The sequence below is a fragment of the Lolium perenne genome, chromosome 2 (assembly GCF_019359855.2).
Source record: "Lolium perenne isolate Kyuss_39 chromosome 2, Kyuss_2.0, whole genome shotgun sequence".
Classification (NCBI taxonomy): Eukaryota; Viridiplantae; Streptophyta; class Magnoliopsida; order Poales; family Poaceae; genus Lolium; species Lolium perenne.
In genome coordinates this window covers 144,773,675-144,801,414 of record NC_067245.2, presented here as the reverse complement: position 1 = coordinate 144,801,414, position 27,740 = coordinate 144,773,675, and the positions used below count along the sequence as shown (strand labels likewise).

The 27,740-nt window shown below is 42.8% G+C and overlaps 3 protein-coding genes across 30 annotated transcripts; 1 reads left to right on the top strand and 2 right to left on the bottom strand.

The window, feature by feature from the left end:
• Window positions 1–691: 691 nt before the first annotated feature.
• Window positions 692–25,309, bottom strand: LOC139835615 (uncharacterized). The gene is made up of 11 exons (XM_071825475.1): window positions 25,298–25,309; window positions 24,535–24,739; window positions 24,160–24,351; window positions 23,914–24,003; window positions 20,755–20,958; window positions 20,508–20,646; window positions 19,999–20,184; window positions 19,089–19,253; window positions 17,979–18,230; window positions 1,290–1,585; window positions 692–1,156 (listed from the first exon to the last, which is right to left on the bottom strand). The coding sequence occupies exons 1-5, from the start codon at window positions 25,307–25,309 to the stop codon at window positions 20,813–20,815; spliced, it is 645 nt and encodes a 214-aa protein (XP_071681576.1). The 3' UTR covers window positions 692–1,156; window positions 1,290–1,585; window positions 17,979–18,230; window positions 19,089–19,253; window positions 19,999–20,184; window positions 20,508–20,646; window positions 20,755–20,812.
• Window positions 1,789–16,746, bottom strand: LOC127323347 (DNA topoisomerase 2). Of its 28 annotated transcripts, XM_071826277.1 has the most exons (15): window positions 16,386–16,744; window positions 15,297–15,457; window positions 15,078–15,206; window positions 14,822–14,917; window positions 13,245–13,354; window positions 12,767–12,826; window positions 7,978–8,047; window positions 4,775–4,863; window positions 3,662–4,145; window positions 3,529–3,578; window positions 3,029–3,454; window positions 2,825–2,959; window positions 2,664–2,738; window positions 2,448–2,566; window positions 1,789–2,327 (listed from the first exon to the last, which is right to left on the bottom strand). In XM_071826277.1, the coding sequence occupies exons 9-14, from the start codon at window positions 3,783–3,785 to the stop codon at window positions 2,498–2,500; spliced, it is 879 nt and encodes a 292-aa protein (XP_071682378.1). In that variant the 5' UTR covers window positions 3,786–4,145; window positions 4,775–4,863; window positions 7,978–8,047; window positions 12,767–12,826; window positions 13,245–13,354; window positions 14,822–14,917; window positions 15,078–15,206; window positions 15,297–15,457; window positions 16,386–16,744; the 3' UTR covers window positions 1,789–2,327; window positions 2,448–2,497. The 28 variants fall into 28 exon arrangements, with proteins under 28 accessions (XP_071682378.1, XP_071682375.1, XP_071682374.1 ...); XM_071826274.1 differs by lacking the exon at window positions 7,978–8,047 and having other exon boundaries at window positions 4,775–4,866; XM_071826273.1 differs by lacking the exon at window positions 7,978–8,047.
• Window positions 10,117–11,770, top strand: LOC127323333 (uncharacterized). The gene has a single exon (XM_051351492.2). The coding sequence runs from the start codon at window positions 10,190–10,192 to the stop codon at window positions 11,768–11,770; it is 1,581 nt and encodes a 526-aa protein (XP_051207452.2). The 5' UTR covers window positions 10,117–10,189.
• Window positions 25,310–27,740: the final 2,431 nt, after the last annotated feature.

Below are 27,740 nucleotides of genomic sequence, written 5' to 3'. Positions count from 1 at the left end.
TTTTTATTATTATTAGGTATAGATAGATAAAAAAATTGTCTGTGCGTCATTATCAAAATATTGTCATGCCAGCGAAAAATATCTAGAAATAAAATATCATATGATTATGTGTGTTTTTACTTACTCACATTAGTCTCAAGCAAATTTACAACATTTGGTGCCATTATTCAGTTACAACAGCTTGAACATCAATCACAATGTCTGATTTTTGTTTATGTTTTCAGGATAAAAAAACGAATTTCACGTTATTTGCAAGAATAAATATTATAGCAGCTATACAGTGGTTTGGATGCCTACACAGTTTCTATTTTTTTCAGCACATAAAACAAATTAAAGCTCGCATTAATTGCCACCTCATAGGAATATAGTATGTGGCTTTACAATACATTGTATGAAGTTCTAAACTACTGACAGCAAATTGGTAATGGAATTCTACAGCAAATTAGTCGACGAGTGAACGGTTTGATTTGTCTGCAACTACAACACTTTCCGAGAGTGAGAACTGAGAACACGTCATGCTTTATTGGCAAAGGTAAATTGAGTGAACTAGATTTTGATGTGCGCCTTGGCGCACGATCCCGTGTGTATCGTGTGTAGGTGGAAAAATGATAACAAACCTTCCTAGATTTTACAAAACCTAGCAAACCACAATAGATTACAAAGACAGAAAAACATTTGTTATACAACCAAAGAAATTTGAGGAAAATATATTACATCAAGTAAGAGTTGTTGATATTGTCAAGAGCAACAAAAGCAAGCAAGCAACCCCAAAATAATCATCTATATAGGCAGTGATTGTCGCAACTTATAAGAGCATTTCTCAAGACCACTAATGTCATAGAATTTTTTAGACTCGTGAACTTGCTCAGAGGAAGAGAGGTATTTGGGAAACCAAGAAAAGGATGTAGCTTCACCATATGAGGAAAAGCACTTGCTAAAATACTGAACGGGGATATCAAGAACAATAAAACATTTGGAGCATACTTTCTGGTATTGTGGTCCTTATTGCGGCAGGAAGGAGAGGAGGTCCATGCTCCAGTTCTGAAGACCCTCGCACCCGATCACAATCCCAGCCAACTGGTGCACCTCCCGTAACCTGTGCACGTGGCCGCGAGACCGAAGCAGGCTCACGACCCATGCCCGCCGCTACCATGCCCTGTTGTAGTAAGACAATATGGAGTAGGTACAATCGTTAAACTTTTAAAGTTCAGTAAAGGCTTAGAGAACAGAGCCTTTTTAGGCCACTTATATTTTAACCCATTCAAAAGTTTTAAGAATCAACAACAAACCTCAGACATAACAGATGCATGCGCTATAACCCCTGGAATGGTGTTACTCGTGGTTTCTTGGCACGTTGGTAAGAAGTTTGTGTTGGCTAAGCTGCAGTTGGTTTGCTGGTATATTACGGTCCAGTGTGGCAAATTCTTTATTTTGGTAATGGAGGAGTTATTCCTCCTTTGTAAATTGGATTCAAGTTCCAACAGTGTAGGTTGCTAAAAACAGTGCAACCCACTATCCCCCTTTTGGGAAAAAAAAACTTGCCGCGCAAACAAAGTATTATTTCAAATGATGGGACACATGACACCTACAAATCTCTATCTCTACTATATCTCTACTATATAAAAAGGAGGAACTTCCTCCGTTTTCTGCCATTTTGGTCGTCACTTTGGTCGTCCGTCCACCCAACCAAAACAGGGAAAGTCAATTAGTCTCACGTTCCATCCAAGGAAAACCAAAACAGGGAAAGTCAATTAGTCTCACGTTCCATGCAAGGAAAACCAAAACAGGGAAAGTCAATTAGTCTCACGTTCCATGCAAGGAAATATCAATCAGCCAAAACGTGTACGGAAACCAATCAGACCAACCAAATCATCTCCCCCCTCACGTACAAGAAAATATCAATCAGTGAAATGGACAACGAAATCATCTCCCCCTCACGTACAAGGAAAAAATCAGCCAAAACGTATATGAAAATCAATCAGACCAACGAAATCACCTCCCCCTCACGCTGCCGTCTCTTCTCACCTGCTGTCCGGCAACCACCTCGATGCCTCGTGGTCTGACATCTCTTCTTTGACGCCTGCCTTCTGGCAACCAGCTCGCCGCCCCGTGGTCTGCCGTATCTTCGCCGACGACTGCAATCTCTACATCGACCTTGCTGGTTGCCAACGCCGACGCCCCGTGGTCTGCCTCATTGGTCTACCGCCTCGCCGACGCCCCGTGGTCTGCCTCATTGGTCTGCCGCCTCGCCGACGCCCCGTGGTCTGCCTCATTGGTTTGCCGCCTCTTCTTTGACGCTCAGACATCGCATCGGTTTCTTACTTCTTCTGGCATACAATTTACAAAGATCATTAGATCACTCACGTTGGGGCAATGAATGCACAAATGTCATAGAGGTCACTCAGTTTATCTACATTTCTAGAATTGAGCTTTATGGATAGGCTAACATGTTCTGGAGATGAGTCATTTCTAGAATTGAGCTTTCTGGATAGGCTAACTATAAAGCCGCCAGACGGTCTTTCAGTTCGAGCATTTCCTCCTCTTCTTCTTTCACTGGTGCAATTGCCTACGAAATAGTTGAATTGACTTATAAACACAGCAAACAAACTAGAGAGAGAGAGAGAGAGAGAGAGAGAGAGAACAGGCTTGCTAAAGGGACCCACCTTCTTGGCTGGTTTCTTCTTTTGTGCTGCTGCTTTCGGCATTGGTGCTCCGTAATCCTCATCATCACTCCCAGCCTTGAAAAGTTAAATTATTTTATCAGTAAACAGGATACGACAATGCTTAAGACACTTTACCTTAAGAAATGCATCAATTGTTCTACCTTCTCAGACTTGACATAGGTCTTCTTAGGCTGTCTCTTGGGTGCTGCTTTAGTTCCCGCTTCCTTATTCTTCCTGTTCTTTTCCCGTGCAGCTCTTCTTTTCTCCTGGGCCTTTTGATAGATTGCGTCGAGTTTCTGTATCAACATTGAGTTAGAATTGAAACACAAAACTTCAAGCAAAACATTAGCAACCAGAATGCTTACATCCAGTTCCTTCTCAAGAGCGTCAAGGTCTTTAAACCAAAGTGATTTTGGTTCTGTTAGCCTTAGTCTCTCAACTTCAAGACTTAAATTCTCCTGCTGAGCAATGAGCTGTTGTACCTTCTCACGAGTCAAGGTACCAATTGACATTGAGAGGAGGTAATCATAACCACTAGCATCTTCAGCATCTGCACCATCAGCAGGGCTCTCTTCATTTCCATCATCGTCATCTGTAGCTCCTGCAGCAACTGGCTCATTCTTCTTCTTGTTCTTTGGGAAACTTTCATAACCCTTCTGCTTCAGCTCCTCAAATAGCTCGGCCCTCTTCCTGTTATTGACTTTAATCTCACCCTCAACAACAGCAAGAATAAACCGTACTTTTTCATCAAGCTTCCTCATTTCCAGTGTAATATTTTTGAACAAAGCATCCTGCATAGCAATAAAGAGTTAATGGATATTCTCAAATACTATAACAACATACAGGAAAATGTCAACACATGTACCTTTCTTTTAACATAATATTCAAGTCTCAGTGTGAAGAACTCTTCAAGTACTGAAAACAAACATATTTTCAGTGACAGCATGGAAGACAGAAAAAGTTTGTCAAAAGAAAACTGTTGCATACAGGATACTTACTTTCCTCTGGGGTCTCGTACTTTCTAATTTTGCCATCCGGACCAAACAAGTGCATGTTTGTTATTGCCAGTGTGGATGTCAGCTTGAATTTCTTCACAAGGCCTTCTTGCTTAGCAATATTCATGTTTTCCTCACTCAAGGTGACCTCAAAATCCACATTCACATCATCAGAATAGGACCTAACAAGCTAACATGTTGCCATTGATATATGCACGAAAATGCCTGAGGCCTGATTGCATGACGATCAGCAGACATCAATAAGTTTAGAAGATGCAAGCCTCTCGATACTTGATGTATTCTACCAGTTTATGGATAGGCTGCAAGCATACATAAACTGAATTGTGCCTTGGGGTGGTGTACTGACACAAACCTTGGCTTCGGACATGACATAGTCTATATCCTGATATGTCCTCATGTCATTCCAGATCCTATCGAACTCATAAAGGTCAAACGCCAGTACTTCCCTGCTTTTTTATCAGGACACCTGCACATGTAGATCAATAAGTTAGTGGTGTTGCATTAAACTTTACTATTTCCTCAGGGCGCGTGCACATGTATATCAATAAGGTATTGGTGTTGCATTAACTTTACTACATATAGAAGTCAAAAGTTATTAAACTTCAGTAGACCCACGAAAAATAATAATTAGGACTCAAGTTCATCAACAAGTGCACTGGTAGGCTGTGTGGTGTACTGGTGTAACTCTACTCGATTTCATGAGCAGGACTCCAAATATGAACTAATTTCGTATTCACAACTGCATTCAGATTTGGTAGTTTTATATCTGATAAGCTAGATGCAAAATTCTAAGTTGTACTACAAAAATTGAGTATATTATCTTTAGGATTAGCAAAAAGTCTGAGTTGTACAACAAATCCTTGATGAACAGGTTGCTCCACATTCAATTGGCGACAACAGAACCAAAAGTCACAATAGGCCAACACTCCTGACATTTTGGATGAGCCATCGAAGGTGTTGATTCTGAATTGGATAGTGAAAGGTACACTTATGTGCACTTGCTTCATGCCTTTTTGCACTTTCACCTTAGTAGTAAAACCATTAGGAGGTTCTGAACAGTAAATGTTTCATGACAGAGAATAAGTATGCTGTTACCTTGCAGATGGAGCCGTCGAAACAATCGACTGAACGAACTCCTTTCAAAGACTTGTCCAACACCATCTCCACAAGTAATGGAGGGGAGCCTACTGATGCGAAAGAACGAATCAAACAACAGCGTAGACAGAGATATGCAGAAATGGATAAACACAAAAAAGAGGAGCTACTTAAGAAGCGTCGTGAATCCTATCAGCAGAAGAAAGCTAAACTACAAATCACACCATCTGTTACAGCCACGCAAGAGTCACATGGATATCCATCTGCACTTTCTCAACTACAAAACACACCTGCTCTTAAAGGTGCAATTTTTAGCCAGTATGTTCAATTCATGTGTATAATGCCACTAAACAACATTCTCCTTGGGTTTTAACCAGGAGACACTTATTGGAACAAGGAAAATGTTGTCCCTGTTGAAAAAGACGCATACCAAATGCAAACACCTCATATGTCATCTCAAGGGCAAGGAAGTCTCGTCACTGGTATGACGATTCCTAAAATCTCTATAAAAATTTGGTTCAGCTATCTAATAATTTGTACGTAATTTAGCTACAACATTCAACAATGAAAATGAGGTTCCTTCAGTGAACAAGGAAAATGAAGTTCCTTCTGAAGATGATGAATGGCTAAGAAGGAATGACAGCTATCAGAGGCAATCAATTCCTATGGCATTTCAAGGGCAAGAAATCATCCCTACTGGTATGATTGCAACTTATTCTAATTATTATTGCGTGAAGTTGCAGGGCCATATAGAATGATGCAAAATTTGTTAATATTTCTTATTATTAATGTTGTTCTCTTATAATATGTACATATAGTAGACATGGAGAACTGCAGTAGCAATGAACCCACATCATCCCGCATTCAGCCACAACCCGTAATAGATAGCACAGAGAAGAAGAGGGAGCGGGAAAGGAAACGATATGCAGAAATGGATACCAATAGTAAAAGTGAACTATTAGCACGCCGACATGTAGCTTATCAACAAAAGAAATTATTAGCAGGTAAGTGATTTAATTTTGTTGATGTCTTCATATTTACATGCACTCTTACTTATATAAGCATTTTATCTTACATGTTATCAGATCAGGTTGAAAAAAAACGTGCAAGGGATAGGGTCCGTTATGCCGATATGTCTCCTAAGAAAAAAGCGTTCTAAGCAAGCTCTCAAAGATTTAAAACGCAGCAGTCTGAATAAAGAATCCATAGCCATGGAGAACCCATGTTGGACCCCTGAGCCTGTTCATGCCCCTGAGCCTCAAGTCTCCATACCCACATGTGATTGGCATATCCCTGATTTCGATGGAACCCCCATATATATTCAGCCAACTTCGGAGCAGATGTCAGGGGAGGTGACGCCTAATGTGGTTGTTAGTAACAAGTCACGGAGAAAACATGTAACACCTGGAGAAAGGCATGCCTTGCTAGGTCTTCGAAATGAAGCATTCTATGAAAATAGTAAGAAGCATGCGGTCTCATCGGCAGATGAAAATCCATCGATGAGCATGGAAGGCGTCAATGGTTTCGAGACACCAACACAATCAACCGTTCTTAACAATGGTAATGTTCACTAATGGACAACTTCTATTTCTCTCTTTTCCTGAACTTTCATTGTTATTTATGCATTTTCAAATATGTACATATGATACTCTACAAATAACTGTCCTGGAAGAGATGTATAGCATTAGCAATTTTTCTTTTCGTGCCATCTCGCTGGTACTAAAGACCCATGAATCTATACTGCCTATTATATTTAACTAAGGATCAAGTAGTAGAACAGGTCAAATGCAGATATAGAATGGCCTGAAATTCAATGTGCCTGATTACATTTGCACTTCTACACTAACGGTTCATGATTTCACTACAGATATGCTATCACATTGACTTTTCATATCATTCTGATATAAATATGTCCCTTCTACTGTTAACAAAAAGTGCCTTAAGTTCAGTTATAATTACCCCAATTTGGGAAGTCTATATAGGATGGATTCCCAAACACTAATAATATATAGAACACAGAAGAGAAGAAGCAATAGTCTAGCAATGTGCTTCTTACCTTGTATATTGGGCGTTGAGGATCCCTCAAATCATCAAGTAAATTGGCACAATAGGGGTGGTTTCTAGATCCGTAAGGTTGGACATTGTGTTTTCAATTTATAATTTAGTTCTACAAGCTGTTTTCTTAACAACTGTTGTGCCTGACACATATATTTTCATGTTGTGTATGCAGAAAGTACACTTCCAACGCCTGATATTGTTCAACAGCTCCAAACACAGTCACCAGGCAATGATGAGGGTAATTAATTTCCCCATTTTCATTCAATGCCTGTTTGAAACATGTTCTCATAAATAGATAATTATTCTTCAGGCGAGGACGAGGGTGTCATATTGGAAGAAGACTCCGAAGATGAGGAAGGTTACATGTTTGCCGGACAAGGTAATTTGATCATGTTCCAAGCCATATAGTGCACATATTGCACACACTATTAGGACTAATACTTTTCTATATCCACCATTTCAGAAGATGATGCTGATGAGGATGTGGAAACAGATGATGTCAATGATGACTCTGCTTCGGTTCCAAACGTGCCAGATCCATATGACATGGTATACAGCAAAATACCAACTGAAACGCACATGCTCAAGCCTGTTGACGACTGCAAACATAAACATTGTGGTGCAAAGAGGTTCGAGCATGAGCCACCAGGGTTTTGCTGTCGTAATGGGCAGATTAAGCTAGCCAACACGGATACACCACCCGAGCTCATGAGGCTTTGGACGAGTGAAGACCCTGATGCTAGGCATTTCCGTGATAACATACGGTTTTTCAATGGACATTTCTCGTTCACCTCACTATACTGCAACCTTGATGGTGATACCACTAACACATCAAAGCATCCTATCTACACTTTTCGTGCTCATGGCCAAATGTACCACAACATAAGGTCATTTGGCAGAATAGATGGTCTGCAAGGCAGTCACCTGGAGCTTTACTTCTTTGATGATGACCCCAATTTAGAGCACAGGTATCGTAGACAGTGCGCAAAAGACAAAGAAGTAATCACACAGATGGTCAACATACTTCGTGGTAACCCATACTCTGAACATCTACGGAGTATGGGAGAGGTTGAGGATGTTGATGATTATCGTATCACACTAAACCTTGACCAAAGGATGGACCAGAGGAGATACAATGCACCTACCAGTTCTGAAGTAGCCGCGGTGTGGGTGGAAGGAAGCGAACGGCGAAGACAGTTCGACCACAGCGTGATACTGCAAGGTAAAAACAGAGATATTTTTGGTATCAAGTCCTATCATGGATGCTACGACGCACTGTCCTACCCACTATTCTTCCCTAGAGGCGAGCTTGGGTGGCATACCGATAACCCAAAGAGAAATGTGTCCTATGATACTGTGATGGCAGCTCGTGCAGCTCGTCTAGCTCATCGTAATAACGACGAGTCCTCTCAATCCCCCGGCGATAACAATGATGATGGCGGCGAAGATAATGATCCAGGTTTGTGTTTTAATTATTTTTTACATGCGCAGTCCATGCTAAGACATATGATCTCCCGTTTCTAACACCACTCATTCTAAATTCTCTATGCAGCTTCGGGAGGAAATAAATGTGTGTCGGTGAGGGACTACTACTGCTACAAATTCCAGATGCGACCTGGGATATTTAACCCGATCCTGCACGGAAAGCGTCTTTTTCAGCAGTTTGCGGTCGACACGTATATCAAGATCGAGAACTCACGGTTGGACTATATGTGGAATCATCAGGATAAGATAAGGGCCGACCTGTACCAAGGCCTGATGGACAGCTTGCATGCCGGCGAGGGTAGTACCGATGCTATTGGAAAGCGTACGGTGTTGTCAGGAACATTTATCGGTGGTCCACGTGACAAGAGGCGTCGCTACATGGATGCTATGGCCTTGGTGCGGAAATACGGCAAGCCGGACATCTTTCTCACGATGACATGCAATCCTAACTGGGATGAGATCAAGCGCGAGCTCTACCCTGGCCAGACACCTCAAGATCGTCCAGACCTTGTGGTGCGTGTATTCAGGGCAAAACTGGAGGAACTGAAGAATAAGTTGTTTCAGAAGGACATCCTCGGAAAGGTAAAAGCATATGTGTACGTGGTGGAGTTCCAAAAGAGGGGTCTTCCACATGCACACTTCTTGCTAATCATGGAGGGGCGGTTCAAGCTCACATGCCCCGAACAGTACGACAAGCTTATCTCAGCAGAGCTACCTAATAAGATAAAGTACCCAGAACTGTATAAGATGGTAGTGAAACATATGATGCACGGCCCGTGTGGTGTTTTGAACCCTGATTGTCCATGCACGAAGGGCCGTCCTGCTTGCAAGAATCAGTACCCTCGCCCTTTCAATGCGGCTACCTTACAGGGAAAGGACTCATACCCTCTATACAGACGACGTAACGATGGTTGTAAAGTAACAGTTCGAAAGGCCTTGCTGGACAATAGGTGGGTTGTCCCATACAACCCTCACCTCTTGCGTCACTTGAATTGTCACATCAATGTTGAGGCATGCTCCAGCATAAAGGCCGTTAAGTACCTATTCAAGTACATATATAAGGGGCACGATCGGGCGTCTATCACGGTGAGCGAGGCTGACAAGGCAGATAGCAACGGGAACATAGATGAGATCAACCAGTATAGAGATGCGAGGTGGGTGACTCCTCCTGAAGCCTTGTGGAGGATATACGGCTTTGAGTTGAGTAAAAACTACCCACCTGTGATGCAGCTGCAGCTCCATCTAGAAAACTGTCACATGGTTTCGTTCCAGCAGGGCCAAGATATCCAGCAAGTAGTTAACCGTCAAGGTGTTGAGAAGTCAATGCTTACAGAGTACTTCAGGGCAAACAGATTACATGAGGAGGCACGTGGTATCTTGTACAGGGATTTCCCCGAATGGTACACTTGGCAGAAAGGTAAAAAAGGTGAGGATAAACGCTGGCAGAGAAGGGCTATAAAAAAAGATGGTACACGTACAAAAAGGATACAGGTTGGAAGGATTGTGTCAGCTCACCCAGCAGAAGGGGATCGCTATTACCTGCGAGTCCTTCTAAACCATGTCACTGGGGCCACCTGCTACGATGACCTAAAGACGGTTAATGGCATTCTGCTGGGATCCTTTCGTGAAGCTGCAGAGAGAAGGGGGTTGATCGAAGGGGACAACACATTGGATGACTCCCTTACTGAATCTACACTCTTCGAGATGCCTTCATCTCTACGAAGGCTCTTTGCGACAATATTGGTATTCTGCGAGCCTAGCGATGTGCGCAGGCTCTGGGATAAGCATTTTGACGCAATGTCGGAAGACTATCGCCGCAACGATCCATCCAATATTGTAGCTGAGCAGAAAGTTTTGATAGATATCAGAAATATGCTACAGTCAATGGGCAAGGACATCAAGTCATTTCCTCTTCCTGATATTGATGAGGAATTTGACAATGCCACCGGTGTGGAAAGGGAGAGCTTCGAGGAGTCTGTGATTGAGCCCAACAAGGAGGACATAAATCTAGCAGACTCACTTAATACGGATCAGAAGGCCGCGTATGAAAAAATTATGTCTGTTGTTCATGGCGATGAGGGTGGTGTGTTCTTTGTGGATGGACCTGGAGGTACCGGAAAGACTTTTCTGTACAGAGCATTGCTCGCAACGATTCGCGGTCAGAAAAAAATTGCTGTAGCGACAGCTACATCTGGTGTTGCAGCTTCCATAATGCCTGGAGGGAGAACAGCTCATTCCCGTTTCAAGATACCACTGAGCATTGATGATGGCGGGTATTGCACCTTCACTAAACAGAGTGGTACTGCAAAACTCCTACAGTCGGCTTCTCTCATCATCTGGGATGAGGCTTCCATGACAAAGAGACAGGCAGTCGAGGCGTTGGACAACAGTATGCGCGATATAATGAGCCGTCCAGACCTGCCATTTGGTGGAAAGACGGTTGTCTTCGGTGGAGATTTCAGGCAGGTCCTCCCTGTTGTCCGTAAGGGGTCGAGGGCTCAGATAATTGATGCGTCACTACGTAGGTCTTACCTTTGGGATTGCATGACTCACCTAAAGCTCGAACACAATATGAGGGCACATAGTGATCCTTGGTTTGCGGAGTACCTACTGTGCATCGGTGATGGTAAGGAAGAGGCCAATGCTGATGGTGACATCCGTCTTCCTGACGAGATATGTGTGCCGTGTACTGGAAAGAAGGGCTCCGACCTTGATAAACTAATAGACAACGTTTTCCCCACCCTTGGTGCTAACATGTCAGACCCAAACTACATCACCTCCAGAGCAATCTTGTCGACACGAAATGACTGCGTTGATAGGGTTAATTTGAAGATGATAAATCGATTCCAGGGACAAGAGATGTTGTACCGTAGCTTTGATTGTGCGGTGGACGACCCTCATAACTACTACCCACCTGACTTTCTTAACACATTGACCCCTACTGGTCTGCCCCCACATTTGCTGAAGCTCAAGATCAATTGCCCTATCATATTGCTCCGAAACATTGACCCCGCAAACGGACTTTGTAATGGCACGAGGTTGGTGGTTAGAGGATTCCAAAGAAATGTTATCGATGCAGAAATTGTTTTGGGCCAACATGCTGGAAAGAGGATCTTCCTGCCAAGGATACCACTTTGCCCCTCCGATGATGAGATGTTCCCTTTTCAGTTCAAGAGGAAGCAGTTTCCTGTTAGGCTCAGCTTCGCCATGACGGTTAACAAGGCACAGGGGCAGACTATACCTAATGCCGGTATTTACTTGCCTGAGCCGGTGTTCTCTCATGGGCAGTTATATGTCGCCCTATCTAGATCTACTGCTAGAAAGAACGTCAAGATTCTTGTCATCCCAGATGGTGATAACAAGAAAACAAGCTCTGATGAAAGCAAAAAGAAGAGGCATCCTGTCAATACCTACACGAAGAACATAGTCTGGAAGGAGATCCTTACATCGTAGGTGACATACTTTGCACTTGTACTTTTAGTAATCACTATGCTATCTTTTAAAAAATTTGCAGATCAGTTCCATTGTGCTAATCATTTCATCTATAAATTTATTGATTTATATATGGCTTCCTGGAATGTTCTATAAAGTGTGCTTGAACTGTTCAAGATGGGTGCTGCTATCTCACTATCTTTTTCTGTTTTAACTTAAACAGGTGGCCAGCTTGAAAAGGTCATTGGACTGAATGCTAAAAACGCAGACCTTCATCAGTTTGTCCCGTTCTCAGGTACGTAAAGGCTTAAAAAACTTCTTAAACATGTGAATTCTAAAACTATTCTAAAGCTATGGCTTCATTTCTGTAGATCAATCATGTGAGTACATATCATTTTATCTAAGCAACTGATTTGATAAGTATTATTATAGGATTTGGATTTGCAGTTGCTCATCACTTCTGTATTTACCCAGAATGATTTTCTTATATATACACTACCGATATGGCTAACAGTAATCAGATCTGAATTTGATTTTTCTTAATATAAAGTGTTTTCTGTATGATTCGCAGGACCTGTGTTATGCCTGGTCCTTTTGATTTCCCGGATGGCTCGCTGACAGGTAAAAATAGATTGTAGTTGAACAGATATTTTTCCCACAGATTTTTGTAAAAATATATTAATGTTAAGATTGTTCTTAGGTGTTCTTGGCGTCGTCATGTACGTCGGGCCTTTTGAGACTGACTTTCTAGCCCCTAGCGGCGTCAGAGAGTTAGCTATTGTTGATAGCAAGTACAACATTATTTTTCTCCGCATTGATAATGAAGTTTTAATAATTCAGATGTCATATGTGTGAAACAATGTTTTATTTCTCTATGATTGTCATTTTTCTAACAAGTTTCTATCATTTTGATTATTCATTAATTTGCACTCATTTTATCTGAATGGTTATACAAACTTGCACAGCAGCCAACAATGCAAAATCTAACCAACAAAACAACTATATTCCACAGCTCACCTCTAATAATCTTTGCGATAGTGGAATAAGACCGCCCGAACATTTCCAAGGAAGTAAATTCTGTGAATTGTATAAACGGAACATCAATTAGATGGAGTAGAAAGACAAAAATAAGTCTATGTCTAACAATAAGACTTCGGAAAACTCGAACTACACTAGGCCACGTATTTCTCAGGTAGACAGCAAAAAAAAGAGAAATCCAATCCCAAGACAGTAATACATATTGATGACGTGATTTACATCTCACATAATCATTTGGAACATGTCAACCTTCATGTCAGCGCAATATAGTCTTATGGAAGTTCTTAAAAATCTTATTGGAAAACAGAGCATAATATGGAAGTTCTCGGATCTGTTAATAAATATAGCATTTTTTTTGGTAAATTGGCAAAAGGAATGTCAATCAGATCAACTAAATATTCGTGTCTCCTGAATTTTCTCAATATGATGATGTCACATAAAGGCATGGATTTCTTACCATTTTCGAAACAGTCAATATCAACTCACAGTCAATATCAACTCACGCTGCAATCAAGCACTTTGGTCGTCCTAACCTTCCCACAATATCAACTCGCGCATTTAATCAGCCTGGGCCGCCATGTTCCAAAATCATCAGCCCAGGAATCACGCTATGGTAATAATCTCACAAAATACCTTCCTCAGGTATGTAATATCACCTTCCCACAAATTACATAATAAACCCCTAAATTTCAGTGAACAAATAATTTAAATTAACTCGACCCATAAATTACGCTATAGTAATTAAAACATTTCCCATAAACGCCCCATATAAAGGGTACATTGAACCATGGCTCGGGCTATAGATCTCGTGTATCAGGAGTTCAACCTGTCCCTCCCGAATTTCATTGAGTCACAAGGCGGATCATCAGAGCAGGGAGTTCAAGTATGTAACACCCTCTCCCCCTCTCGAATCAGGCATGCTTTTTTCTGGAATACTTTTGAAGAATTAGAGAACCTTGCCATTAACATTAAATTTCGAGTTCAAGATCGGTTCCAGACTGTAGCCTACGAACTGCGAGTACAACAATAATGGTTCCGTTACATCTTGGTAAATTGTGGATGCTGCATCCTTCAAACTAAAGTCAACATTAAGGAATGTTTCTTGCCTCCTCGAGACAATTTTTAACTGATTCCTGCAGATAATTTGAACAGTTGCTTTCTACAGCTTGATATCTGATTTATGCAAAAAAATAAAAACTTGTACTAAAGCAGTCATGATTGGGGACTCGATCCAGCTGGTGAATATAGGTAGTTAGATAATCTCCCAGATAGTTTCTCTTTTCGATTAAGGAGCTCCCTGCTCCTGATTTCATACCATAACAATGAAACACAATGTACTGTTGACACATGGATTCATGCAATCACAGTCATGCCAAGCCCAAATACACACCACTTATAACCCCAAAAGACACAGCTTCACAAGCAATTCCTACGAACCTACGCAAGTTTGCAAAGCATCATTCCATCAGGGCAGCAACTGATGTATTAATAATTATTTATTATTTAACACCAGGAGTAGAATTAAGTAGAGTTGTACAGCACCATTACAGTCATTATAATCATAATGCGTGAACATCAGCTGTAACAGTTTCGAGATGAATCTCTTGCTTAACTAAAAAGCAAGAAAAGATCATGTACAGGACCATCTATAACCCAGTGAATTTCTGTTGTGATACCATTTAGCCTCTCCTAATTATAATTTGAGGGGTTTGAATTCAGGGGTGGAAATAGACCTGGGGCAGCTAGGCTTTCACCCAGGGCCCAGGACTAGAGCCAGGACTGGGGCAAGCTTGTGATTTTTTTTGGCCCAGCCCAATGCCCAGTAGAGTATATGATCAGGCTGGACTAGCCACAAGCTTGCCCAACCCTGGCTTCTACCCTGTTTGAAGTGCCAAGCTACCAGATGATAGAACTTGTCTTTAGCGTATCACGACCAGGTCAATACTATTTATAAACAAATTATGCAAATACAAAGGAAACAAAATTGATAAATCAAGTCCCGCAAAAAAAAAAATGTGCAAGAATGGCACCAACCTGGCTTGCTCTATGGCCTAAACCCACAAGAAAGTTATCCGGCTTTATATCACGATGAAGAAAGCCCCTCAAGTGCATGTACTCTACCCTAGCAATCTGTATAAAAATATTTGAATGCATTAATTTGGTGGTAAAAATGACAAAACAATTACACATAAGATTTGAGTTTGCACATAGATACTTCCTTTGGTATTATGTCAAATAGGTGGGCCAATATTAACAGCCAAAATGCTAAGATACAGTAAGAAAAACTTACCATCTGATCAGCAAGCATAAGTACTGTTGCAATAGTTGAATAAGTCTTACAGACTTGGACCAAGAAGATCAATGACCATGACATTGTACTCCCCGTCCACTCCAAACCACTTCAGATGAGGAATCCCAGCTGACGTATCAAGCATTAAATCAAAATCAGTAAAAAAAAGAATAAAAAGCAAAGCATATCGGTAAGGAGTTAGGGCTCTGAGACACTTACTCTCTTGGTCAGCAAGCCTCCGCAGCTTCTCTTGCACGGGAGCGTCGGGTCCAGGCGGGTCGGGCGGTGGCGGTTGCTGCTGCTTGGTAGCGGTGGTAACCCCCTTTTCCCCCGCTTCCTTGGCGGCATCGCCTTCAAGGGAAGATCCTGGGAAGAGAAATCTGGGGAAAGAACAGAAAAACAAACATACTAATATGAGCCTACTGTTCAAATTATATCTAAATCTGAGCACTTCTGAAATGGTAAAATGACATATCAAGTTGCTGCCCAGAAATTTTGAACCGCCCAGACAAATAAGAACAAAATACAGAAATGGTGCTACTGGAAACATTCCTTAACACAATATGTCCTTGGTAAAATATTCGGAGAGATACAAATATAGCTTGGCAGATTGGCAGATTGCAATTACATGTTAAGGATTCCAAAACACATGTACTTCTTTCTCTGAGTCCAGGATTAAAATACTTTTGTTTTCAAGCACTGTCTTTCACCCAATATTACTGCATTGACATGCAATTAACTGTGTGGTCTGGTCTAAAATCCCAGTGGATGGTCCCAACAAAATACAGTTTAGTCCACACATTTATTTCATTAGTTGTCTTCGAACAAGACATTTTCGGTTCGGTCTTCGGTCATGGCCATATAGACCAAAAAGAGAAAATGGCAGCACAACGCAATGATCATTTCAGGCGTTTGCACCACAAAAATAACAGCAGAAGTATATAAAAAATTGGTTCAGTTCATCCTCATGTACATATTGGTTCAGGTCATCTTCGGATTCTTGTCATCTAAAAAGAAGCAGCAAAGAAACATTTAATTCACTCTCCATTTATCTGTGCGGACATGCTTAATCTCAATAGGAAATACACATCCCTGGAATACAAAGTGACCAGCAAAATTAAACTGAAATAATACTCCTCGTCAACACGGGACATTCGTTTCAGCAATCTGCTCACTACTAGATGACAATGAATATCTCAATATGAAGATCTACAATTCGTATACATGCCTAATACTTACGGTACATGGTAGATAAAATCGATTGAGTCACGCAGGAGATAAATAAATCGAGTATAGCAGCAGCTCAACCTTATTCGATCCATTAGCCAAATCAAAGGGCAACTTGTATTTGTATGGGGAAACACGCGGGGCGACTAGCGTCTGGCGACGTGGTGGTGCAGCGGCGGCGCTGTGTCTTGTGGCCTTGTGGGGCTGCCGGCGCCCGAGGTAGGAGATGCAGCGAGGACTGCGGGGTCGACCTTGAGCGCGGGGATGGCAACCAGGTGGCGTCGCGGCGGGGTAAACACTGACGGCCAGGCGGTGTGCGCTGCCGGCGAGCAGGGCTGGAGATGTGGCGGCGGCTGACGCTAGGGCATGACATCTCTCCTCTGGTTGTCGGCAGGTGAAGAAAAAAGGGGATGGACGGGAAGTTGAGAGGTGGGAGAAAGAAGGGGAATTTTATTTTTTTGCCCCTTTTTACTTGGTACCTCTATGATTTGCCCTCAATTACTTTGCAATAGATTTTTTGCCCCTCTTTACTTTGGCGCTTTAACAATTTGCCCTTTTCTGATTTTTTTTTATTTGAACATCAGGCTAAGAACCCTGGACCAATATACCCCGATCTAAACGTTCTTGTAATTCGGCCTCTTTTGCTAAGCCATGGCGGCGCCGCCAATGTCAGAACTTGTCTCAGGCCCTCCGGCCATTGTGGAGCCGCACTTCGGCGACGCCGACGACATGCGGTGCAACTCCTCCACGCGACGCGACACGACAACACATCCGTAACAAAGCACTTGTGCAGGAAGAGCACACTGCCGCCGCCACCCTCCCGCGTGGCGCCGCCTTCCCCAACCTTCGCGAGCTCGTCCGCAGCTGCGCGCGATAGAACAGAAGGTGGTCAGGAGGAGAGTAGGGAGTCACGCTGGAGGAGAGCGGGGAAAGGATCTGGGCCGAGCAGCACGGCATTTGGGGAAGAAACGTCGGTTCCACGCGGGCGGCGCTGCTCGATTTAGGAGCTTGGGACGGGAAGGCATGGATGGTGGGCGGAGTGGAGCGGGACCGCGTCGGAGGAGGGGGAGAAGGCGGACGATCTGGGAAGTGGAGGGGAGGGTAGCGAGTGGTGTAGTTAGCCGCCGACGGGGGTCGTGTGGCACAACGCCGGCGCCATGGAAGAAAGCAGTTGTGGAGGGCGCGTGAAGTATTTCCTGAGGCTCAGATACCATGTATAAACAGTTAGTCGAGTGCTTATTTAATTTTTATAAACAATTTCAATTATTATAACGTTATTCAAAGCAATGTAGTTGTATTATGACAATAATATCATGTTATTGTGTTCCGTATTATCATGCTATAGCACATTATAATATTCTTGATTTAATTTGAATTTGAATTTTCATACTGAGTTCAAATTATATATGTGCATTGAAAATGAAATTTGAATACCCGTGGCAACGCACGGGCATTTCTACTAGTGGAAATAAAAAAGTGTAAGTGCGGGAATAGCGACAATGCTAATAGAATAGATTTAGATAAGGCTGTAGAATACAATGCTAATAGCTGGCCAACCAGGATATAGAATAAACAGGGCATTCAACAATTAATTATGTTGTAACTACGAAGAATAATAAGCAGGAAAAGAGCTCAAAGTAGCACATATCGGATAAGCAAAAGCAATGGCAATACCATTTCGTGATCTAGTTTTCTAACTGTTGTGTTGACCATGGGTGTGTACAGCATACACGACCCATATGATTCCTGAAGCACACACAGCAAGAGTGTGGTCAATTTCATCATCAATCAGCTTGATCACTTGCTTACTTGTATGGTAGCCACGTGGTCGTGCCTTGCCTTCTCCCATGCTCCCTTGGCATTTTACTTTCTGATGAATATCAACAGCCTCAACTGCAAAATGGTCTGTATACAAGCTTCCGCAACCTACACCAGCAGCAGCAGACTGTCAAGCATACGGTACACTACACAGTACTAATAAGTAATGGTGTATTAGTTTGAAGTTGGAACTTCCAAATCATAATCCTGAGCTCTAGAGTGCAGTCTATAAGTCAACAATCGTGACAGCATAAGCCTGAATTCTGATTATCAGGTTAGCAATGGGTAGAGCAAAATAAACTACGACAAATGGTTCAACATGACTAAAGCAGATTATTTTGTACATGCATGATTAAAGCAGAGGTGCATGCTCCTCATGCAACCTCATTCCTTGATCATTTTTAGAAATGCTACAACAATTTTTTAGAGCAATAATCAGTTACTAAAACTTCACCAAAGCCGAGTGGGCTTAAACTGATCAACAGCTAAGGCATACAATTCAATCGCTTTCAGTATAGGAAATCAAGTATACCAATCGATGAATTATACCAAAGCAAAAAAAACAATACAATAGCTATATTACTTGACATCTGAACAGGAAACAAAAGAGTACTATATAGGTCAAGGGATTGACAACAATTCTTCCTTCATACTCAATCTCAAGTAACCTCTTAAATAGGAAAAAAGTAAGTTTCAGTGCACATAATAAATACTCCAAAACTTGTTTACATAACCAAGAATTAGATTCAGCTTTAAGGCACTACAAAATAATCTAGTTTTGTATTGAGAAATGGAAAACTATATTTTACACACAGAAGACTCGGAGGCTATGGAGAACTCTAATCAACTGAAGATACCCGGCAAAGGAATATTTTGGAGGTTCAAGGCCAGTTATATTGATCTAAGGGTGACCCATTTAAGATGGAATAAACACTATGGTGTAGTAATTAGGTAGCCTGTACGTACCGCAAGAAAACATGACAATGGCTTCCACCTTCCAAATTCACTGGGCAGAGACAATTGCTCCAAACAACAAAATTGTACCTTTTCTTCACGCCTATGTATCATTCCAGAGAATAATCTATACACGCCCGTTCTGGACAGCCCCACTGAGGTAACATATGCTCAACCCTAGATGAAAAGACACAAAAAGTTGTAATGGAAATTTTGTGCCAATGTTTGATGTAAAGGTCGCTCTCTAGTGTGCAATGGAAAGAACCGAGGGTATTTATCGAAAATGGACGCCCAAAAGGCCACTACAGAACAACAATACTATTTTAAAAAGACCAAATTTGAGAAATGGCAAGCATTCGATGAATCAGAAGTTGCTAATATCTTCATTGGCCAACAAAATCATAACGCACAGATTAGCAATGCAAGACATCTTATTGGATTCGAGAAATTAATTATAAAAAAAGTGTGAATATCATGCTAAAGTTCAGATACGAACTACCATGTGTATTCTGAATAAGCAAGATCTATGCATGTTAAAAAAAAATTAAGACTGGAAAGCTAACTAAGAGATGGTACTTCTACGAAATCGCTGAAACAAATGTAAGGATAAATATTTTTAAATAATAATGTTAGATTGAAGCAATGAGAGTAAAACAAAAAAAAAGCAGCAGTAATAATGAAAAGGAACATCAGTCTTACCAGTCTATGTGAACCACGGCCAAAATTAAGCATTGACCAAAAGTTAAAATTATGAAACTCCAAAGTGATAACTCAGTCCTCCTAATCATGTTCTACTGTGCCAATTTGTATTGGACATAAAATAGGTTTTACCTATCAGTGCCATGGAACATGAGAATACCATGTACTGCAAACGGAAGCTTCTGAGTTGGGGGAGAAAAGTTGGACATAAAATAGGATTTACCTATCAGTACCATGGAACCACATGTGAAAACCATGTACTGCAAGCGGAAGCTTCTGAGATGGGAAGAGTAGAGAGCTATCCTCAATTGCAAACAAAAGCACCGTCGTCACCCGATCATGCGCTACTGAGTTGGGGAGAGAAGTTGTTGCCAGACAAATTCAGGACAGCCAGAAAACCATCGATATTCTGCATTTATGGAGAAAATGGAATAAGTACGCAAACAATGCGCATGGTATCCAACTAAGTCTCAGTTAGGAGAAATGTACTAAAAATGACACTATCTTCTACTGAATTAGCACATATGTGTAACATTATATGATCTTGCAGGAAAAAATCAGGCGCATTTGCTCATAAGCCGCTGAAATAAGAAAACGATGGTGACATTTGAATGAAACTATTGTATCCAAAGTGCATATATATAGCACTATGACACAAATAAATTGTATGGAACACTTGGTTCATAGTTATTTGTACTACAGTTTAAAATGCCTATGGCCAAGCAAGCAAACCTTGATAATTTCTTTAGGAAAAAGAAAATTCTATAACACAGCCAGCAGCCTTGCAATTGCCGAAAGAGAAAAAAATTAACCAAGCTAGCATCGGCGCCACAATAGGAAGCTAGCTAGCATCTGGTACATATCTTCTTCTCTGCCATAAATGCAAGAACATCCTCAGACCAAGATTGGGACAATTATATATGGCAGTTCACATGCTTCATTCGGCATAATAAAAAATACTGACATAGTGCTCGCTTACCTCACACGATGTGGCCGGCGGATTTCTTGAACCTGTACGTGGAGGTCGGACGCAGCCATCACCCATCGCTACATCCCATAGCAATATCGTCCTCCTTCTCACCAGCAGACGCTACAGCCGACAGACCCTCACCAGCAGGCGCACCAAGGTAACCAGAGGAGGGCTCGGTGTCCAGGGCCGGCCAGCCGCCGCTCTTCAAACGAACTAAACTATAGATAATTGTACATCTTTAAGACTGTGGCAATATAAAGCACACTATAACCTACTGACATTCCATTGAGGATTTTATACATCAATGTATATACGCAGATGAAGAGTAAAAAAATCATAATGAGCATGCAATTAAAGCAGATTGAACCACCACATGAAAGGAAACAACCAAGCTCACTCAGATGAACAAAATTTCAAAAGGCTGACACTCCAAACGGTTCATCCACAAATTAGGCTTCTCCAACATTATGGCTCTCGTGCTTAGGGCATGGAAGTTGCAGTTTCTCCAACATATTTTTTAGACACAACTAATGTGAACATATTTTCAGCAAGAATCACCTTTTATTATCATTCCACGTCCAAATGGGACAAACTTTCTTACCTCAACATGGATGAAGCACTGAGCATGTACATTCTGTAGCTCCAAGGAGTAGATAAACTGTGCATATAAAATAAATAAAAGCTGGTCACATAGTCTGAAATAGAAGAACTAAAGAGAAACCTGTATAATTGCAGGCTAGCATCACACGGAAAAATCAATCATGAGTAACAAAAGTCAATGGAAGATTTGGTATATGTACTCAAACAAATAAAATATATTCAGGCCAGAGGAAGAATATATAGAGCAACAATGCCAGGCAAGCAATTTGGTAATGACAGAATCAAATGGATAGAAAATGCCCACTTCATCATTTAGGTGAAAAGAGATTTAGTAAAATTGTGGTTTCAGTTATGAATAGCTTTCCGTGGTGACACAGGCAGGCACATAAATTAGCTAGGTCCGCAAAAACAGGGCAAACGTGGCCATCAACATACACAGTAGAAGCATTTTTGGAAGAAACGATAACACTGGATGCCAAATTTATGCCGCACGAGGCATCCAGGCCGGAGTTACCCAAGCAGGAGGATGCTTCAAACGATTCAGTGGCATCGTGATACCGAGAACACAGAAAGGAAGAAACAGACAAAAGGTTGGAGAAAAAATGGACACATCAGCTAGCGAAGACTGGTAAGACAACAACCGAATAAAGCACACAGAAATATGCTGCATTAGAAGCAGGTATGGCCGTTTTGCTAGACAACAAACAATACCTGCATTTTAACTTTTAAGTAAGCAAGATCTTTTTTGTACTACCGATCCACCCGCATTAGGCCAGGGAAAATGGCATCAAGGAAGAAACTGGCAGTAACTAACCAAGGCTTTATTTTTACTACATTTTAAGCAAGCAAGCTAGCATTCCAAGCACCTGACCTCCCTTTTTTTGCAAGTAAAATCCCATTTTTACCAAATAGCAGAGAAAGAGAAACAACTGTATTAGGCAAAGAAAACGTGGCATCAGGACAAACCTGACACTAACTAATCAAGATCCCATCTTTACGATATTTTATTCAAACAAACTCACATTTTTTATGAAGGTCAATTATTTGAGCAAACAGACTCGCAGTTTTAACCACTCGAACCCTATCTTATCATTAATCAAGCTCTCATGTCTGTCAACAAAAAAAACAACACCTCAACCTGAACAAATGGAGGTATCGTTTTTTACTGCTGAACAAACAAACCAAAATTTGAAGTAAGCAATCCCTCATTTTTTACCATAGTTCCAACTGCAGTAGGCCAAGAAAACATGGCACCAAGGACACACTTTGCAGCAAGGCTCTAAGCAAATAAGCTTGGGATTTCAAGCAGCCAAATTCTGATTACGAAGTACTGAAGCTGAACAATAAACATCATTTGCATTATGAGCAACCTAGTTATTAGGCCTCATGTCCTTACATGTAAATTCAGAGCTACAACTTGTTCAAAACATTAGTTCCATCCTTTCTCAAGACAATACCTGAAATGTCAATAAACATGTGGTTTCGATAAGGAATAATCATCAGATAGCAATGTTCAGATCATCCATCCCATCACATAATAGTAATTTTCTTATTTCACACAAGAATAACCAAAATATATTGACCCCAAGTAGTATCATAAAAAATACACCTATAGAGATCGTCATGTTTTAATCGCTTTCAGCAAGAGAAACTAAGAGTTCCAATCAAGCAATTGGTACTGAAGCAACAAAAGGTATTACCTTCTTTACCTGATATGTACGACGATATAAGAAATAAACAGACCAGGATTCAAGTCTGTAGATCGTATCTTTCTTTAGTTTCTCTCTGAACTGGTCTATTCGGTTGGCTGGCACACATCCTTTCTATCGTGTTGCCCTGCAATATCAGTAAAGATTAAGTGTACATTCCATGAAAAGGATGCACGCTCTATTAACAAGTAGTGGTGCAAATGAACTAAAACTCACTTCTGCTTAGCTATGTTGTAGAAAGAGCAAAGTGGACATTGGTCACTAACAAAATAGGATGAACATGTTTGCAAGCAAGAACTACACGATCTAATCGATCTCAGAAAATAGCGACCATTGTCAATCAGTCTAGGAAATCATAGAAGATTAGAAGGCATCTCTGTTCCAGTTGTGGAAAACCCAGACCGATCCCAAGGTCTGAAGTCGATCCGAGCTTGCAGAAAAAGGGGAAAAGCTGAGAACCTTGAACCAATCTGACACCCATTACTAAGAGGGGCCAAGAAACTCAAATCTCACCTCAACCAGCGTTGAGCCATCACTCAAAGGTTGCAAACCAGAAACACTGCTGGCCAATACTTTCTGACATCCATAACCAACAGAGGCTTGATCTTATTCTCTAACAAGTTAGAAGCAGATAACAAAACAAGCGAGATCCTAAATATTCGATGCTTTCACACCACATACAGTGAGCTCACGTAGAACTAAGCTGAATAATCAGCAATGCATATTCGATGCTTTCACACCACATACAGTTAGCTCACGTAGAACTTAGCTGAATAATCAGCAATGCATAAAGGACGATGCTGGGTACTGTAAGGTACCATGGAAAACAATTACAGTACATGAGCTAGCGGTGATTTACCAGAGATCAGGAACATGCCACACATGAGCTGTTTGAGGAACACCACACGTTTCCTCATGTACCTCCCAGCGAGCAGGATCAGCACGGTACCTGCAAGCAAAAATAAATCGATCTCAGTTTAGAAACTACGCACGGGGTCAGGAGAGGCAGGATGCGAGGTCGGACGCAGCCATCACCCATCGTGACATCCCATAGCAATATCGTCCTCCTTCTCACCGGCAGACGCTACAGCCTACAGACCCTCACCAGCAGGCGCACCAAGGTAACCAGAGGAGGGCTCGGTGTTCAGGGCCGGCCAGCCGTCGCTCTTCCGCGGCCAGCGAGCGGAGGCGCCGCCGCTCTTCTGCTGCCAGTGATGGCAGTCGCCGACACTCTTCCGCCCTCCGGCGGCAAAGGCCGCAACGGTGGGCCGCGGGATTCTCGGCCATCCCGCTGCGTCTGCTATGGGACAGTAGAGCAAATATACAAAATAGATTAATCTTTCCTTGCAATAATTATGTCAAACACCTTCTGAGCAGAGGTAAAACAGAATTTGTACAAACAATTTTGAGGATTTCTGGGGATTAATTGAGAGGGATATAAAGAGAGAGGATCCTTGGAGCTGCTCATGGAGATAGATACCTCGGATGGACGAGAACGACGACTTGGATCCCGTGCCCTTGAGCCATCTCCCAACTGCCTCCTTCTTGTATGTGCAGAAAAAATTGTGGTGGAGGAGATAGAGCTCGGCCAGCTGATGCAGACGATGAAGACGAGGAACTAGAGGCGGAGGCTGGGCTGCGCCAGTGGTCGTGCGCGAAGAACAAGGCGGAGCTGCAGCGTGCGGCTACAGCGACGGCTCGACCCGGCCCAGAGATCGATGGTGTGGCAGCGACATGCAGAGCGAGAGGATGCGGCCGACGGCGGCTCGCCGGAGATAGGGTGGAGGTAGGGGATTGGGGAGGAGCAGCACGGAAGGGGATTGGGGGAGAGGAGCAGCACGGGAGCGGGGTGGGGATTGGTCTAGGTTCACTGTGTTAGGGGATTGGGGAAGAGGAGCAGCGCTGACCAGCGATACGGCACGCGAAAACCCCAACCTACCCCTTTTGTGGAGATCTTTTCCACGGCTCGACGCCAAGGGTGACCGAACGAAATCTCACTCGCAGTGACTGACGTGCGGTCCCGACCGAAGGTGGGACCCACGTGCAGCCAGAGGCGGGTAAAACTCCGCTGTTACATGGGGTTAGCTAGTGGAGGAACCTGCAGGAAACGTCCACGCAGGGAAGGCCAATCAAAGCGCTGTTTCCTGCCTAGAATGAACGGACGAAATTGCTCAGATGTGAAGATCGGACGGCTCACAAGCGCAGATCGCTGTGAGAGCCCAATGGGGGTGCAGCAATTATACCTTTAGATACATACCGTGATAATAGATTTGGCTACTGCACTTGGATGACGGCATTGAGAGATGGATGTAACTGGATTTCAGGTCCCGCATTGTACTAATGCTGGAGTCAATGGAGCAGAAGCAGCTAGGGGTAAATTGGGTTCGCTTCGTAGAAAGTCCAAATTCAGAAACTGATTCTACAGTTGAGTTTCGATTCATCGCAGTCGCAGTCCTGGGAGCTGGTACAGTGTAAGAGCGCCAACTAACCTCCACGCATGATTAAAATTTTCAAGCACTTACTATCATTCATATCTAACACGGTTGCATCCAAATCCACTGAAACCGAGCACTACAGATGATTCCTCGGCCGGGGACTTCACTGCGTAGGCAAAGTGCTTGGCCGCTCCCAAAATCAAAGAGAATCAGGGTCTTTCCCCTTCCCAATTGGACGGCCAGAGGCCAGATTATAGGAGAAGATTAGGAACTGTTCTAGCAGCTTGAGGCATTTCGTTGGGCCTCCCAGTGCTTGTCCAAGCAGCCCGTCTTGGTGACATCCCCGCCCGAGTCAGATCGATAGCTCTCCTCGTCAATCCAAAGATGAGAAGCTCGAGACAAATTCTGGGATTCTCTGATGGGAATCGAGGATCCATGGATCTTGGGAAACTGAACAAATGGCATCGTGATCCAGAATTTTTGGTTGCATCTTCCACTGAAGCCGATCTAAAAAAAGAGGCAGCAGATCGGCAGTGGGAACAACGAGCACCAGCTGGGTCACGCGCTCATCGACTCGATCCACTCCGCAATCATCTCGCCCGCGGCGGCTACGCTGCAGTCGATCGCCGACACTGGGGCGTCCTTGGTGACGGTCATTGAGGGCTGCTACTTCTCCAACAGGCTTGACATCGGGGTGCTTCCATCAGCGCTTGGCTCGGGGAACTGGTCGATGCGCTCCACCCCATGGCCGCATACCTCCTCGTGAGTCAACGCTTACGCGCTATAGCTAACCGAATCAACGACGAGCGGAAGCGGCGGCGGTGCGGGAGGAGGAGGCGGAACCTTTTTCTGTAACCGGATCCTCTAACGTGAAAGAGCAAAGTCAGGCTGCTACAGTGTTGAGGTAGTGTAAAATGAAGAACCAAAGTCAGGGTACTGTAGGAAACACTGTATATATCACACTGTACCAAATTACTGTGGGTAGTTACTGTTCACATAGATCTTCTAAACTAAAAAAATAGCAGGTTATAATTTTGATTGTAAGTAATTACTTTCAATAGATACCACCTATTTATATTGTGCATGTTAATTTAGATCAAATTAGTCATAATTATTTAGATATGAAGAAGGAAAGTCAGCGTGCTGTAGATTACCTAACTTTGCTACTACCTCCCTCCTCTCCTCCCCTTCTCTCTGCGCGCGGCCGACGGGGAGCCCTCTTCTGCGCCAATCGGGCGACGTCTGCGCCGCCGGTCTCCGCCGCTCGCCGGTGATTCCGGCCCCCCCTCGCCTCGCCGTCGCCCCCTCCCTCTCTCCCCGCCTCTCACCCCGTCTTGCCCGGCGCGCCGCCCCGCCTCTCGCCGCCTATCGCCTCCCTCTCGCCCCCAGCGCGGGCGTGGCCGGGCGGTAGCGGGCGATAGCGCCCGGCGCCAGCGCCCCGCGCTGCCCTCTCGCCCCTCTCCCGCCTGCCTCTCGCCCCGCCTCGGGCGGTAGCGCCTCCACTACCGCCCCCAATGGCACCAGCCTTAGACGGAAGAGATCATATATGAGCTGGATTTTTGCGAGGAGGGGTAAGAAATTTGGATCTCGATTGGGATTCGAGTTTGGTATGAACCGTTCGCTTTGACTGCGGGACGGGAGGAAGCAGGACACTGCGAGTTGAATCAACCGGTACGATGGCATCACTGCGTTATATGCGGTTTGGTGGGAGGGCAAAACGGTCCAATAAAAAGTTGGACGAAAATTTTGGCAGAAATCTTAGCTCCTTTATTATTAGGTATAGATATAGATTGGTGAGAGGGTAAAACCGGAAAATAAAATGTTGGACGAAAAATTTAGTACAAACCGTATGGACGAAACCACGGACGAAACCACGGAAACGCTTCGTACTTTATTATTAGGTATAGATATAGACTATAGAAACAATTTAATAGCACTAAGTAATAAAATATGAGGTTCTATAGACTAAGGTCATTACCTCTTATTGAATTACTTAGGACCATGATTTAAATGAGAGAATACCTTTCATACTATTTAATTAATTAGTTGGGGTAATTTAAATGGACTAGAAATAGCCACATAGTCATTATTTATTCTAGCCCATGATCATGGTAAACACCACTGTCATATTTTTGCATAAACAATTAGAGTTTTTGAAATGTGAATTATGAGAATTGGAATCACCTCAAAATTCATTATGGTTGATTTTTAATAATTGTTTGTATTTGAAAAAGGCACTGCCTTGTTATTT